Source organism: Microcaecilia unicolor, chromosome 6, assembly GCF_901765095.1.
Source record: "Microcaecilia unicolor chromosome 6, aMicUni1.1, whole genome shotgun sequence".
Lineage (NCBI taxonomy): Eukaryota > Metazoa > Chordata > Amphibia > Gymnophiona > Siphonopidae > Microcaecilia > Microcaecilia unicolor.
The window spans coordinates 175379401-175395661 of NC_044036.1; the positions used below are offsets into that span (position 1 = coordinate 175379401).

The 16261-nt window shown below is 43.9% G+C and overlaps 1 protein-coding gene across 5 annotated transcripts in view; it reads left to right on the forward strand.

Moving 5' to 3' along the window:
* Positions 1-16261, forward strand: part of LOC115472924 (inter-alpha-trypsin inhibitor heavy chain H3-like) — a 111076-nt gene that overhangs the window by 70347 nt on the left and 24468 nt on the right. For all 5 annotated transcript variants that reach the window (XM_030207446.1, XM_030207449.1, XM_030207447.1 and 2 more), the window contains exon 17: positions 1613-1645. In XM_030207446.1, the coding sequence (XP_030063306.1) occupies positions 1613-1645 (33 nt within the window). The remainder of the gene's footprint in view (positions 1-1612; positions 1646-16261) is intronic.

Genomic DNA, 16261 nt, shown 5'->3' on the forward strand with positions numbered 1-16261 from the left:
TTTTGTGAAGGGTGGGACCGTTCAGAGAGAAAGTCCTGGTGCAGGCTGCAGGTAGCCTATGAGTGTCTCTGCTGCTGCCTGGGCAAAGACTGGAGCAGAGGTGAGGTGATTTTCAGGTACTGCACAGGGGGCACATTCCCTGTTAAAAATTCTTGTCTACCCCAACTCTGCCCCTGGACTTCCCTAGAACTGACTAGACAGTGCCTGAACCAGTCTTCCCAGATATTCAGTGGCACTATCCAGGTAAAGGGCTCTGAATATGGACATGACCCTGGTCAGCAAGACTTATCTGACTAGGAGACTATTCTATTCAGATAAGCCCCGCTGAATATTGACCCTATATATACATATACAGGGTGAGGCAAAAAGAAACAAAAAAAACCCTTAGAGTTTTATTTGTTGCTACTATCTGTTTATGTGCCGCCATGTCTTCCCCCTTCTTGTCACAGGCCTGCCAAGTCTCCCGCATTGGCGGGTCATCTTCTGCACTCCCGCCAATGCGAGAAAGTCTCCCGTTGACAGAGGCGGTCCTATAATGAGGCACTCTGCCACACTCCTCCTCCGGCATCTTTCCCTTCCCTTCTGTTACCTGCCTCGCTCCCCCACCCTGCATCCTGTTGCTGTGACGGTCTTGGGATTCAAAATGGCCGCTGAGAGTTGAAGTCTCGCGAGGCCGCTTCAACTCTCAGTGGCCATTTTGAATCCCGAGACCATCACAGCAACAGGATGCAGGGTAAGGGCAGTGCTCCGGGCAGGAAAGAGGGGGCTCTTTCTTGCCCCGATGAGGTCACTAGACCACCAGGGCAGTAGATAGTAAGTAAGGGAAGGGGAGGCTAGGATAGGCCCGCCGCCCACTTGTCCAGAAATCCGGACAAACGGGCAGACTGGCAAAACCCATCCGGACGCCCGGACATGTCCTCAAAAAGAGGACATGTCCGGGTAAATTCGGACATATGGTAACCCTAGCCATACAGCACCTCTGTGACCAGCTACAACCCCTTCTCCAGCCCAGGACACACAGGAATAAACCTGTGCCAGCCCACCTGAAGGTCACTACCGCCCTCACCTTTTTGGCCACTAGCACTTTCCAGACATTTTCACAATGCAAGGACCAGTACCGCTGCTACACATCTTGCATGGTGTAATTTTGATTGGGAGAAGCATTTATCTCCAAATGTCTATGACATTTGCAGTGCATCCTCTTTCTAAACATTTTTTTCCATATTTTCAAATATTGGAAGATGTTTAGTTCTTTCTTCCATTATAGACTTGTGCTTTTAGATGTTTTCTGATACATTTTTATTTTGCCATTTGAACACCATATCGAAAACACCCCTCTATATGTTGTTTAATAGTAATATGTAAGTATGATGACTAAACAAGGTACGTAAAATTTCTCATTGAAATTCAAAGTGGTTGCTGAGAAAATGGCAAAAAACTCTAAGGGGTTATTTGTTTTTTGCCTCACTCTGTATATTTGTGTACACACACACACATCTCAAATCTAAGGAAATATTAAATGAGAACAGTATTGTGTCTGACTTTAAATTATCCTGGTATCTACTATATGCTCTTATTAACTCAATAATAAAATAAAACTTATTTCCCTTAGCTCAAGTGAAACAGAAGTCCTCTCCAAGCTTTGGTATGTATTGCATATATTTATATTTTGACTATCAAATCTCAGGACATTTCCTAGATTCTGTTAGTGCTTAGTTATATTGCCAACATAACCATTTGACTGGGACCAGTAGGATTAGCCTTGTTGTTTACATATAGCCTCCATTATTCCTTGAAGTAGAACCTGGTCACACTGATGACTTCTGTGGTAATGATTAAACCTCAGGATGATGCAAAAAAAAAAAATCGGCATTGATGGCTGGTAATCTAAATCTAAGTGCAGTTAGTGTACTGGACCCCCTACATAGCAGGGCTGAAAGTTATCCCAGAAGCAGTTGAGGGCGGCCAAAATTGGCTATCGATTATACCGATTTGGCCGCCCTTAGGAGAGGGGCGCCCATCTCCCGATTTGTGTCAGAAGATGGGCGCCCTTCTTCTTTGAAAATAAGCAGGTTAGCCACCTATGCATGTCCAATGTGCGTCAATTTGAAACTACCACCCGGCTACCACATGCCCCAGGCGGTAATTCCATTTTTTATGTGTGTCCGATATGCGTGGCAGTGTAGGCGTGCTGACGATTACTGCCCCGCCTAATGCGTGAGACCTTACTGCTAAGTCAATGGGTGGCAGTAAGGTCTGAGCCCCAAAATGGACACACACCAATTTTTAAGTTGCTGAACATCCATTTTCGGCTAAAAAAAGAGGACTTTTTTGCAGGCACACTGAAAAATAGACCTGCACGCATCCAATACACACGCCTACAATAGCGCAGGCCATTTTTTGGCGTACCTTAGTAAAAGGACCCCACACATCATTATAGAATACACTTGATTTTGGCACAGATCGCTAGATGCAATATATAGAATCCGGCGGAGTTTGTGTAGAAGCGATAACAATCCATGCTGCTCAGGACGTAAGGCTCTGGCAGGATAGTAATACTCAATAGCATGCTTGAAATAAAATAGATTCAGCCCAAAAATCGCCTGAAAGACAATCAACAACTTAAAATGGATATGGAAAAATATCATCAACCAATGCAACGATCTCAACACTGGTGTAATATGTTCAAATTTTCCTTGTTCTGTGATCAGCCTAGCAGCAGCCTTCTGCACTAGCTGCAAGACTTTACACGGTGCCATGGAAAATACATGGAATTACAATAATCTTGCTTAGACAATGCTAAACTTTGAACACTGACTCGAAAGTCTTCACAGGGCAGCATAGGTTTGATTTTGCAGAGGGGCCTAAGCTGAAAAAATGCAGCCTGGATCATGAGTTGAGCATCTTCAGCTACACCTTGATAGGAAACGTCATCCTCTGATAATCAAAGCAATCGCAAATAATTATTGTTCCCCATATTTTTGTAATCATCACCTCAGTTTTTGCTAAAATTACCCTCATTATGAGATTTTGATGCAGTAATTCAATATGTGGTAGCTTACACAAAAGTCAGCTATATTGAAATGATCTCTAGGGTGAGGAAATATGGTTCATGTATATTATTTTACGCAGGGTGACTGCTATCCAACAGAGAATGATGAAGGAAGAGAGCATAGAGTCAAAACCTGAATATCAAGTCTAGTTTACTGTGGGCTTGAGTGTAAATTTTAAGGGGCTTTGACATTAGCTTCAGAACTTTCAGTACAAGAAGAGTGCTGGTCAGACTTCTACGGTCTGTGCCCTGAGAATGGCAAGGACAAATCAAACTCAGGTATACATATAAAGTATTGCATACCATGTAAAATGAGTTTATCTTGTTGGGCAGACTGGATGAACCGTTCAGGTCTTTATCTGCCATCATTTATTGTTACTATCATGTTCTTTGACTAATAAATGTTAGTACTCTCAGCTAACCAGTCCAAAATGAAGCAGCAGAAATTTGAACAAGTGGAACCCCGGAACTTTATTGATATAAAACCAATTCAACATGAGGTGGTAACATCGACCAATATTAACCAGCTAAGGTGGGCCTTCGGGGCTGAATTTGAAGCTTGATTTTTTTTTAAATAGTACCGCTGATCTAGTCCCTCCTTCTAATTCAAGGTAGGATACATTGTACCTAAATCATCCCAGACAGTGGTCCATCTAATATGACCTTTAAAACCTCCAGTGCTAGACTTTTCCATCACCTCCCTAAGTAGTTTGCTCCTGTAGGCCCATTTTAACTTAATAGAATTTTCCCTCAAAGCAACAGAAACATAATTCCTCTTCAAGTTTTAGAATGTACCATAAAATTACAAATACTTATATTTTGATCATCAACTTTCTATTTATGCTTCACAAATCCTTTCAGTACTAAGTTATACTGAAATAATGGTAATTAAACAGAGAATATCATTTAATAATCTCCATCATTCATGGTCTTCAGTAAAAGATGTGCTTTTAATAAGGGTCTGCATACACATTTTTGTTTTTATTTTGATTTAGGTTTTTTTTGTTTATCGTTTTTTTGTTGTTTTTTACATGTATTTTGTTAATTTACAATAAAAAACAAAAAACAAATTAATGTCATCATTGTCACGTCTGTGGCCGTGACCACCCTCAGACTTACCTTGTTCCTGGGGGTCAGCTTCCTAGCTGGCTCCTGTTTCTTCTGTCTCTCCTTTCTGAGCTAGCTCTGGCTCTCTGTGCTGGCTGCATCCAGCAGCATGACACTAATTGCTTCACTATACTGCACCTGTGGGTGTTGCCTGGGTTAGCTCCCTCTCTCTCTCTGTGTGCTGGCTGCTTCCAGCATGACTCTAATTGCTTCACTACACTACACCTGGGTGTAGGAAGCCTCTCTGTGTTTCCCTGTGCTTTCTGCCTGCTCCTTGGTTTGTGCCTGAACAGCCTCCGTAGTTACTTAGAGATTGCTGCAGCTGCGCCTCTGGTGTTGAAGGGCTTTATTAATCACTTAGAGACTGCAGCCTTTGCCTTTGCATCGTCTAAGGTCCCTGGTATGTTAGAGTGCTCTGCGCACTGCTACATTGTCCAGTTCAGTGTGAGTTCCTAGCGTATGACTAGTTAGCTTGGGCACAGCTTTGCTTGTTAGCCTGTGTACAGCTTTACTAGTTCTCCTGTGTTTGCTCAGTGTGAGTTCCTAGCATATGACTAGTTAGCTTGGGCACAGCTTGCTTGTTAGCCTGTGTACAGCTTTACTAGTGCTCTTGTCTTTGCTTCGTGTGAGTTTCTAGCGTATGACTGGTTAGCTTGGGCATAGCTTTCCTGTTAGCTTGTGTACAGCTTACTAGTAGTCTTCTTGTGTTTAGCTTTCTGGTCTCCCGTGTATGTTTTCTTTTGCTTCTGGAGCTTCAGCCCTAGTTCTGTCTGTTGCCAGTACTCCTTGTTGCTGGAGCTCCAGCCATAGTCTTGCTCCTTGACCTGACCACTGCCTGTACCCAGATATTCTCTGCTTGCTCCTTGACCTGACCATTGCCTGAATCTGACTACTCTCTGCCCTCTGTCTGACCTGCCTACTGCCTGGACCCAGATATTCTGTGCCTGCGGTCAGTCCTGACTATTGCTGGAACCCGGACATTCCCTGCCTGTCTGCCTTGCTTTCGCCTAGGTGCCTGGGGGCACTTCTGTATCCTGACTCCTTTTGTTCCTGTCTGCTAGTTCCAGTTCCGGTTTTCCTGTAAGCCCTGCCGGCCACCCGAACCTGAGGGCTCAACCCTCGGGGAACGGTGGCTAAGCGTAGGTGAAGCTTAGGTCCAATGGGTTCCAGTCCAGTGGGCTCCACCCCAGTGTGTTCCAGTCCAGCGGGCTCCACTCCAGTGCGCACCCATCCGGTGCGTTCCAGTCCTGTGTATTCCTGTGCAGAACTCCAGTCCGGGGTTCCAGTCCACTCTTGCCTCGTCTCTACCTTGAAGGTGACCTTGCCTGCCACTGCTGCTCCACGATAGTGGCCCAAGGACTCACGAACCCAGTGCTCCCGGGGAAGAAGCCTGACATAATGCCAAGGTCCTCGAGAATGCGACAATCATAAAACCAATAAAATAACCTCCTGGAGCCTATTCCCATATATTGGCACTTGCTGCCAAATTCTTACATAATTAATTGCTCGGTCAAGATTTTTCAAGGAGAAGGAGCCATCTATCCCTAGTTGATCCTGTCCTGTCAGTGCCATATAGAACATATCTGAGGCCATTACCTTCTGGATAACTGTACACAACAAAATGATACCAATTGACCCATTTTCAAAACAGCAGGATATTTTGTTTCCCACAAAAGCACATTCTTATAGTTATCCCACAGTAAGCTCTTCTGGAGTGAAGGTCCAGCTCATTTTCGAAGGAGATCGCCGGCCATTTTCCAGGCGATCTCCTGAACCTGGCCAAATCAGTATAATCGAAAACCAATTTTGGCCGGCGCCAACTGCTTTCCATCGTGGAGCCGGGCAAACTTCAAGGTAGGCTACAGAAGGTGGGGCGGGGGCATAGGCGCCCCGTATAAGAGGCTTGGGGAGGCTAAGCCTCCCGAGCCCAATCGTGGACTTCCTTTGGCTGCAGTGCTAGTTGGGACGCAGTGGGAGCAGTCGCTCCCCCAAAGATCTTTAAAAGAGATGGCGCCTAAGCGCCAAACGCTGTCGCTGACTGGCGGTCTTTGCCTCCTCCCCCCTCCCGCGTGAGTATTGCACCCCCCACTTGCTCTCACCTATCCGCGTTCTCCCTCTGACGCCGCGCCGATGTGGATTCACAGAGCCAGTCTTAATCTGCCTGCGTCAAAGCCTCTCCCTCAGACACGTCCCGCCTCCTTCAATGCAACTTCCTGTCTTACGCAGAGGTGGGATGCGTCTGAAGGAGAGGCTCCGATGCAGGCAGATTAAGGCTGGCTCTGTGAATGCACGGCATGGCGTCGGAGGGAGAACAACGCTATAAAAATGAGCTGATGGGTGAGGGCGGAAGAGACAGGACCCGGGGGGGGGGGGGAAGAAAGCGATGGCTGGCTGGCTGGCTGGCTTGGGGGGGGGGGAGAAAGCGATGGCTGGCTGGCTGGCTTGGGAGGGGGAAGCGATGGCTGGCTGGCTGGCTAGTTTTGGAGGGAGAAAGAGATAGCTGGCTGGCTGGCTGGCTTGGGGGGGGGGGAGAAAGCGATGGCTGGCTGGCTTGGGGTAGAAGAAACTGGCTGGCTTGGGGGAGGGGAAGAAAGCGATGGCTGGCTGGCTGGGGCTGGCTTGGGGGGGGGAGAAAGCGATGCTGGCTGGCTTGGAGGGGAAGAAAGTGATGGCTGGCTGGCTGGCTGGCTTGGGGGGGGGGGGAGAAAGCGATGGCTGGCTGGCTGGGGGGGAGAAAGCAATAGCTGGCTGGCTGGCTGGCTTGGGGGGGGAAGAAAGCAATGGCTGTCTGGCTTGGGGGGGGGGGGGAGAAAGCGATGGGTGGCTGGCTGGCTGGCTTGGGGGGGGAGAAAGCAATGGCTGGCTGGCTGGCTTGGGGGGGAGAAAGCGATGGCTGGCTGGCTGGCTTGGGGGGGGAGAAAGCGATGGCTGGCTGGCTGGCTGGCTTGGGGGGGGGCAGGGGAGAGGAGAGTCATTGGTGGGAAGGGGAGAGAGCAGGGTTGCTGGACATGGGTGGATGGATGGAGAGGAGGGTTGCTGGACATGGTTGGAGGAGGAGGGAGGAGTCAGGAAGCAGATGAGATGAGGGAAAAGGAAGAGAGTAGAAGCTGGATCCACTGGACAGTCAAGTCTGCGGAGGACCCAGATTTTACTTACGGATGTAGGACAAGAAATTAAGAAGAAAGGCGGAAAGTAAAGAAATAAATGAAAATGAAGCCCTGGAAACGGAGTGAAGAGAACAGATAGCAGCAGAATCGGATACTGGGCCAGCATGATCAGAAAAACAAAGTCACCAGACAACAAAGGTAGAAAAGATCATTTTATTTTCATTATAGTGTTTGGAATATGTCTACTTTGAGAATCAGGTGCTGAACATTAAAAGTTTATATTTATTTACTTATTTATGGCATTTTATCCCACATTAAACATGAATTAGGGTGTTTTGTGGCTCTACATGAGAATTGTGATGATATGATCCCTTGTTTAATATTGTTGACGGTCTGCATTTTCCATATGGGTGGTATATTGGTGTATTAGGTTCTGCCCAGTGTAATTTTTATGGTACAGTAAGGTTCTGAGTGTGTTTTTGCACAAAGTTGTGCATAGTGTTTTGCAGTTGAGGGATTGTGCTTAGAATATGCTTTGAGCAACCACTTTATTCTTTGACATATGATACATATCTAATATCTAAATTTAATAAAAGGTATTAATTGTGACTTTTATTTTTATTTATTTTTTCTGTGTGTTATCAGACAATTATGGATTTAAGCTCCACCCCTGACCCCACCCTAACCCTGCCCCCTTTAGCCTCCCCAAACAGTTGGGCCACCGACTGCCTATGGGCGGGGGCGTGGTTACGAGATGGCCGGCTTCATCCCATAATAGAAAAAAGATGGCCGGCTCAGACGAGCATTTCGCCGGCTGCACTTGGTCTATTTATTTTTAGAACCAAGTCTCAAAAAAGGGCCGCTATTGACCAGATGACCACCAGAGGGAATTGGGAGTGACCTCCTCTTACTCCCCCAGTGGTCACTAACCCCCTCCCACCCCAAAAAATTAAATAAAACATATTTTTGCCAGCCTCTATGCCAGCCTCAAATGTCATACCCAGCTCCATGACAGCATTATGCAGGTCCCTGGAGCACTTTTAGTGGGTGCAGTGCACTTCAGGCCGGTGCACCCAGGCCCACCCCCCCCCAACCTGTTACACTTGTGGTGGTATATGTTGAGCCCTCCAACCCCACCCAAACTCACTGTACCCACATGTAAGTGCCCCCCTTCACCCTTTAGGGCTATGGTAGTGGTGTAGAGTTGTGGGGAGTGGGTTGGGGGGGGGTTGGGTGGCTCAGCACACAAGGAAAGGGAGGTATGCACCTGGGAGCAATTTTTGAAGTCCGCTGCAGTGCCCCCTAGGGTGCCCAGTTGGTGTCCTGGCATGTCAGGGGGGGCCAGTGCACTACAAATGCTGGCTCCTCCCACAACCCAAAGGCTTGCATTCACTGGGTTTGAGATGGCTGGGCCTGGCTTCCATTATGGCCAAAAACTGAACCCAGCCATCTCTAAACCCGACGATCTCAACATTTGACCTAAATGTTGAAATTTAGCTGGCGCCAACCGTATTATCGAAGGAAAAGATGGCTGGCCATCTTTTTTGATAATACGGTTGGCTCCGCCCCTTTACAGCACCAGCCGCATAGATGGCTGGCCATCTATTTGGCCGGCGCTGTTCAATTATGCCCCTCGGTGTAACCTAGTGGTTAGACCACCAGCCTTGATTTTTCAGGGGTGACTGGTTCAAATGCCGTTGCTGCTCCTTGTGATGGACAAGTCACTTAATCCTCCATTGCCTCAGGTACAAAATTAGACTGTGAGCCCTCCAGGGAGAGGGGAAATACTCAGTGTACCTAAATGTAATTCACTTTGAGCTACTACTGAAAAAAGTGTTGGAATAATGTATTGTATTTTACATGCATTGCCTGTCAGCAATGTTTTTCTCTGTGATTACTCTGTGACCTCTGATGTGAATTGCCTAGAGAGGTCACACCCATGCAACTTCCTGTGGGGGTTAGGCACAGCACATGGAGCTCATGATCTCTCCTAAGCTGAGGATCTATGGTGTGAGCATCCATTACCATCTAAGCACATGGAAAGAGCTGATAATCCAAATGTATAGTATTATGTATATATAAGCCTGTCTGAATATCAATCTGACTAAAACTGTGAGTAAACAGATGTTTTGTTACTTCAACTTTTAAAGTGACTCAGCAGTGAATTATTCTAGGGTGTATGTGAGAGAGATGAAGAAAAGAAATTAACATTTCTAAAGCTGAAGCTGTGTGTATAAAATCTGCTGATTATTTACTACAAATAATCCAACAAAAGGGTTATGGGCCCAGCCCAGGAATTGAAAAAGGGAAAAATATTACCAGGCAGTGAAAAAGCCAAATTTTTCTCTTAAGTTTTAAAAGAAAGATTCAGTCTGTCTCTCTCTCCCCCCCCCACACACTAAACAGAAGGCAAGGCTACAAAATGGCTGAGGGAGGAAATTCACCATTTTTCTACTCTCTCAAGGTGCCTAAATTAACTGAATTTAATTATCAGCAGTGGGAACTAAGATTCAGATGTCTCCTTCAAGCAAAGAAATTAAGTATATGTTTAGACCAAAACAGAACAGCTGAAAATATGGCTGAATGGGACAATGCAAACTATTATGTGAAGTACATGTTTTTGGAAGCTCTCTCAGAGAAACAAGCCATATTGGTGGAGGCAAAAGATACAGCAAAGGAAATTTTATATAAACTAAGAACTATGTATGCAACTACATATGCAAAACAGCAACCAATTTGGTTGGCAGAGTTGAATGAAACCAAATTAAGGGATAAAAGTAAGTGTAATGATCACATTATGCATCTTATGTCTTCATTTCAAAAGCTAGAACTTTCTGGAATTCCCATGTGTGATGCATTGAAAAGAGCATTTCTTTTTACCTCACTATCAAAGAAGTTTGATGTTTTTAGGTCTGTAAATGAAGCCATTGAAGGGCAATCTTTTGAACAGGCAGCATCAAAACTGAGGCAGGAATGCATAATGATTCTGAGGAGATGTGTTCTCAAAGCAAGTCAGAGAGAAATGAAACAAATTTCTTGGAAACACAAAACACCCCCTCTAGCTCACCTAAGCCAATGGAACAAAAGAATTTTCCAAGCAATGATGAACATAAGAGCTTTCTAATGGTAGAAAAATCTTTGACTATGGTAAATAATAATTCAAATGAAAGTACTTGGATTTTGGATTCGGGGAGCACATGCCATTTAACCAATTGTAAGGATTTCTTTCAGGAAATGAGTCCAGAAGAAGGTATTCTTCAAACTGCAAACGCAGGGACTACTCAGATCCAAGCAAAAGGCATTGGATTCTTAAAATGCAAAGTGTCTAATGAAGTTAAAGAAATTCCTGTAAGTGATGTCTTGTATATTCCCCAAGCAGTTTGCAATATGCTTAGTGTATCTACATTAGATAAGAAGGGATTTGCGATTCATTTTGAAAACAATAAGTGCACAATCTCTAAAAATGATGAAGTGTATGCTGAAGCTTTTATGCATAATGATGTTTATAAACTGAGCATTTCAGGTGAAGCCTCACATATGGCGCAAGTAAGGAAGAATGATGGTAAATGTAGTCTGGAAATCTGGCACCGCCGCCTGGGACATCGTGATTTTAAGGTGATCCAGGATCTTTACAGTAAGCAACTTGCTACAGGCATTCAAATGAGTGCAGATACTGGTAAAATGGAGAAATGCATAGACTGTGTTACTCAAAAAGGTGTGAGACCCTCATTTCCTGCATACACAGGAAATAGGAATAATAAAGTACTGGACTTAATACACAGTGACTTATGTGGACCGTTTAATATCCCATCATTGGGAAATAACAGATTTGTGCTAATATTCTTGGATGATTTCTCTAGATATTGTGTGGCCTATTTGCTGAAAGAAAAAAGTCAAGTCACAGACATGCTGAAGAAATACGTAGCCATGGTGAGCAATAAATTTGAAAGAAAACCAAAGGTTCTTCAGACCGACAATGGTGGTGAGTTCACTTCACAAAGCATGCGCACATTTCTAGAACAAGAAGGCATTCAGCATATCACAACAGTAGCTTATACACCAGAGCAAAATTCTGTTGCAGAGAGAAAATTTAGGTCACTTGTGGAATTGACCAGGTGTATGCTGTCAGATAGCAATCTCCCTAAAAGACTATGGGGGGAAGCCATTCTCACAGCAGTGTACCTACAAAACAGAATGCCAACTAAAGGCGCTGAGCGCACACCACATGAGACATGGCATGGTAGGAAGCCAAACCTGTCACACATAAGAACATTTGGAAGTACAGCATATGCTCATGTACCAAAGCAAAGAAGGCATAAGCTGGATTCCACAACAGAAAGGGGCATTTTAGTTGGCTATGCTCCAGGACACAAAGGATATAGAATTTTGAATCTGAAAACTGGCATTGTTGGCATAAGACATGTTACATATTTTGATGAAAACAAAAGGGTTGATAAAGGCTGGATTATCCCAGATGAGCCTTATCATCCAGAATATGAAACTAGAACCATAATAGACATGCCAGTGTATATAAATGCCATACCAAGGCAGATGTCTGAAAGCAACTCATCTGTATCTAACGAGGAACAGGCAGAGGAAGCAGACACAGAAAGGATCATTGCAGAAGACAGTACAGTTGGAGAAGGGGAATCAATTGGAGAAGGACTCTCAGATTTAGAGGATGCGGAAAGGTCAGACCAACCTGTTGTCAGACGCTCATCCAGGGAAAACAAAGGTGTTCCACCCCCAAGACTGTCTTACCTAACAAAGTCAGCAGAAGCTCAAGAGCCCTTAACATGGGATGAGATTGAGAAAATGCCAGCAGAAGAAGCTGCTGAATGGCATAAAGCTGCACAAGAAGAAATTGATGCATTGCATAAAAATAAGACTTGGATTCTTACAAAATTACCTCCTGGCAAGAAAGCTATAGGATGCAAATGGGTATTCAAGTTAAAAAGGAATGCACAAGGAAAAGTGGAAAGGTATAAAGCCAGATTAGTCGCAAAGGGATATCTTCAAAAATATGGAGAAGATTTTGATGAAGTGTTTGCACCTGTAGTGAAACACACGACAATTAGAACACTTCTGAGCATTGCAGTCTCAAAAGGCATGCAAGTCAACCACATTGATATGAAAACAGCATTTCTTCATGGAGATGTGACTGAAGACTTGTACATGGAACAGCCAACAGGTTTCATAAATACAAAACAAAGACAGCTAGTGTGTAAATTAAACAAAGGTCTTTATGGATTAAAGCAAAGTGCAAAATGTTGGAATGACAAATTGCATGAAATATTGACAAATTTAGGATTTAAGCAAGGTGAAGCAGATAAATGCTTGTACACTAGGTGCAGAAATGGACAATATGCATACATTTTAGCTTTTGTTGATGATCTGCTCATTGCAAGCGAAAGTGAGCAAGAGTACAAGGACATTGTAAAATATTTAAACCTGAATGTTGAGATAAAAGAACTTGGTAATGTGTCATACTATCTTGGTATAGAAATTGAGAAACAAAATGATGGTTCTTATCTTCTAAGCCAGAAGCAGAAAATAAATGAGCTTATTGAAAGTTTAGGTATGCAAGATGCCCAAGTTGTAAGCACTCCCATGATCACTGATTTTCTGAAGGATGAAACAGTAAGAGAACCTTTACCAGATAACATCCAATATAGATCAGCCATAGGTAAGCTTTTATATCTGACTACCACATACAGGGCTGATATAGCAAATGCAGTAGGAATTTTGAGGAGAAGGGTCAGCTCACCTACCAAATCAGATTGGACTGCAGTTAAAAGGATGGTAAGGTATTTAAAAGGTACCATTGATTGTAAATTAAAGATTTCAGCCAATAGTAATCCAAAACTAATATGTTACTGTGATTCAGATTGGGCAGGGGATCATTCTGATTATGTTGCAGGAATGGATGCATGAATTTATGATACTTCAGGAGTCAGATAGCACACCAGAATGAGAGAGAAATCTTCTTTATTTGCCAGCAAACACAGTAGAACATCAGCATTAAGTCTCTTCTTCTCTTTCTCAGCTCTCTTTGTCTTTGTCTCAGCTCTCTGTGTCTTTCTCTCAGCTCTCTGTGTCTTTGTCTCAGCTGCTTCTCTTCTTATGCTGTCTTCTCCTTCTTCTGTCTGTTCCTTCTGTCCTTCTCTTTCTTCTGAGCTCCTTCTGACGTAAACTGCTTCTTCTCCCACTTAAATACAGTTCTATCCCCCTCCTAGCCTAGCCTAGCCTAGCCCCCTTACTCTCCAATTGGTTAAGGAATAGATTGATTACCTTGCCTCAACCAATCAGCTCTATACAAATATCAGTTACATAGGTTCCAGACATCCTAAACTGACCTGTGACCTGGGGCCCCTTACACCAGACATTTGGGCTCCAGTCTCTTACATGTTATTATGATTGATTTCTCATATTCCTAGTACTAACTGCTAACTAAACTCTGGCATTCATTAAAGGGGTCAAGGGCCAGTCTTACTTAATGGCATACATATCAGGTTATTACTTTCAAGACCATTTCTACATTTTACCTATAATTAATCAAGGAGAAGAGAGCTGACTAGTCCTGACCTCTTTCACCTATCAGCTTATACATTGAACCAGCCAGAACTGCAGATAACTTAAAACACATGTTGGCCTCTTCACTGCAGCCCTACTCAGAACGTCAGACAGAGAGTTGAACAAACATTCCACACAGAATTATTAGTTTACACAGAATACAGCATATTCTAAAGTAAGCATCCTTATAAAACATATTCTACATATCAAGAACTTCTAAATTCTAACTCATTTATATCTAGAATTATTTAGAATCTAACTATTTCCTTCTAAGCAGTGTTCAATTTAATCCTAAACAAACTGCCTGCAATATACCGGCTCATAATAGAATACATATGTGTTTGCTTAGCAATCCATCAATCACAAGGGTGAAAGAAATTCCTGTCTCTGACCTTTTTAACCCTTTTGCTCGGCAAGCTAGACATTAAAATAATTAACTCCAGCTTGCATCCCTTCATTTGCAGGACTGAGAATTTAAAATAGTATTTTGAGCACCTTTAAACAAAATTAACCCTTAATATGATTTCTTAGAATTATTCTTTGCCCACTGCCTCATTCCCCCCTTTGAGACTAAAATCAGCTTATGCAGAGATAAGTCTCACAACTCAAACTCTGGAGATTATAGTGGTCCTAACTAGGAATAGACTTATGAACCACCATTACCCTACTTGTTAAGGTCCGACGGCATACTGCCGAAGCACATGAGGCCAGGAAACAAAACAACAACCCTGCTAGAACTAAGACTATTAGGGAAATAAACAAAGGACGTATCCAGGAGGTCAATGACCACCACCAGGAGGTAAGGTCTAATCCTCCTCGGTAATCCTCCACATTAAGGCTGGCCAACTGTAGGACTTTATCCATAGCATGCCTAACTACATGCGTCCTATTTATGACAATAGTACAGCACTCTGAAGAATTTAGCACTGTGCAGAGGCCACCCTGGGCTGCAAAGAGATAGTCAAGACCCATACGGTTATACCGAGAAACTATACTTAATTCATTAATTTGATCCTGCAATGCATTGACTACCACGTTCAGCTCATGAACTAGAACATGAAGTAGGGATTGAAGTCTCCGGGTAGCCATACCTAATTCAGTAATACCCGCTACCGGGCCCCCAATTGGAATCCAGGCCGTGGCAGAAAGGGCTACAAGTCTCTTTTTAGTCAGAGGATAAGTAGAATTGATATACTGGAGGGCTAATTCAATCGCCTCATCCTCTGTGGCAACGGAGGAGGGTAAGGACAAGGCCTCTCGCTTAGAGCGGTGCGGGGATGGTGGTTTGAGAAGAGGAATAACTTTAGGAAAATAATTCAAGGTCACCAATACACAAAAATCATATGTGGGAGGAAGAATCATATGAAGGACATTATCACAGAGCCAGTAATGACCAAGGAGAGGGCGACGAAAGTTCCCAATAAATGTAGGCACAGGATGGAGATTAGGATGCCCATAATGCGAGCCCCTATCCCAGGGGGAACGAAGAAGAAATGGAGACTTTGTACACCATAGGTGCCAATCCCCAATTGTAACAGACCGCTCATATGATGCAACCCCTTCATACCCCGGGGACTTATGAAAGTAGAAAATAGGATGGGACACTATAGTCTTCTCAGTAGTATAGTTAGGAGCCAGATAATCACCTTGGTCATAATCTGCAGGTATGGTAGTAGGGCACATAGGAGTACCTGGAGAAACTACCCACACAGGTTCCTCCTTCTCTGGGAGAACATTAGTATAGTTACAGGGAATGGGAAGAACAGTTGAGATGTCTCTTGTTAAACAAAACACTCCAGAAGCTGGATAGGGAGACGTAAAAACTGGCCTTAGAGAAGAGTCAGAGGGGGAAGTAGCATTATAAAAGGACCACCAAGTATAATCCTGGCTCCAAGGGCCTGAACTCGAAAAGTAGGGAGGTATAAGAGCTGGGAGCTGCACAGGAACAGGAACAGCTGGGACATCTGTAGTATAAGGAGAAAATCGGGAACACACAATACAAGGGGAAGTAATCTTTGCCTGACTAATTAGTTCCTGGACTGAGTGTAACCAAAGGTTGGAGCGAGTTGGGGTTTTAGGAACAAGGAGGCAAGGAGTAGAAAACAACAAAAGCATCCAAACTACTAACATTTTCTTTCTTCCTAATCTAAAACAAATACAGCAAACTAATTAAGCAATAATATTTAAACAGTCTGTGCTAATCACAGATTACTCTCATATAATGTTCTCAGTCTTTGAGTTCTTATACCAGTTGGGATAGACCCTCAACTGACAAGGATCAAGCTCTCAAATTCCAAGAAAGCCAGAATCAGGGCAAGAAAGAGTCTCAGTGTGAAGCCGAAGTTCAGCAGCTCCTGCAGTATGCAGTTGACCCTTCTTTTCAGCTAGTACATTCTTTGGTTCGGGTCAAGCGCAACTTCAA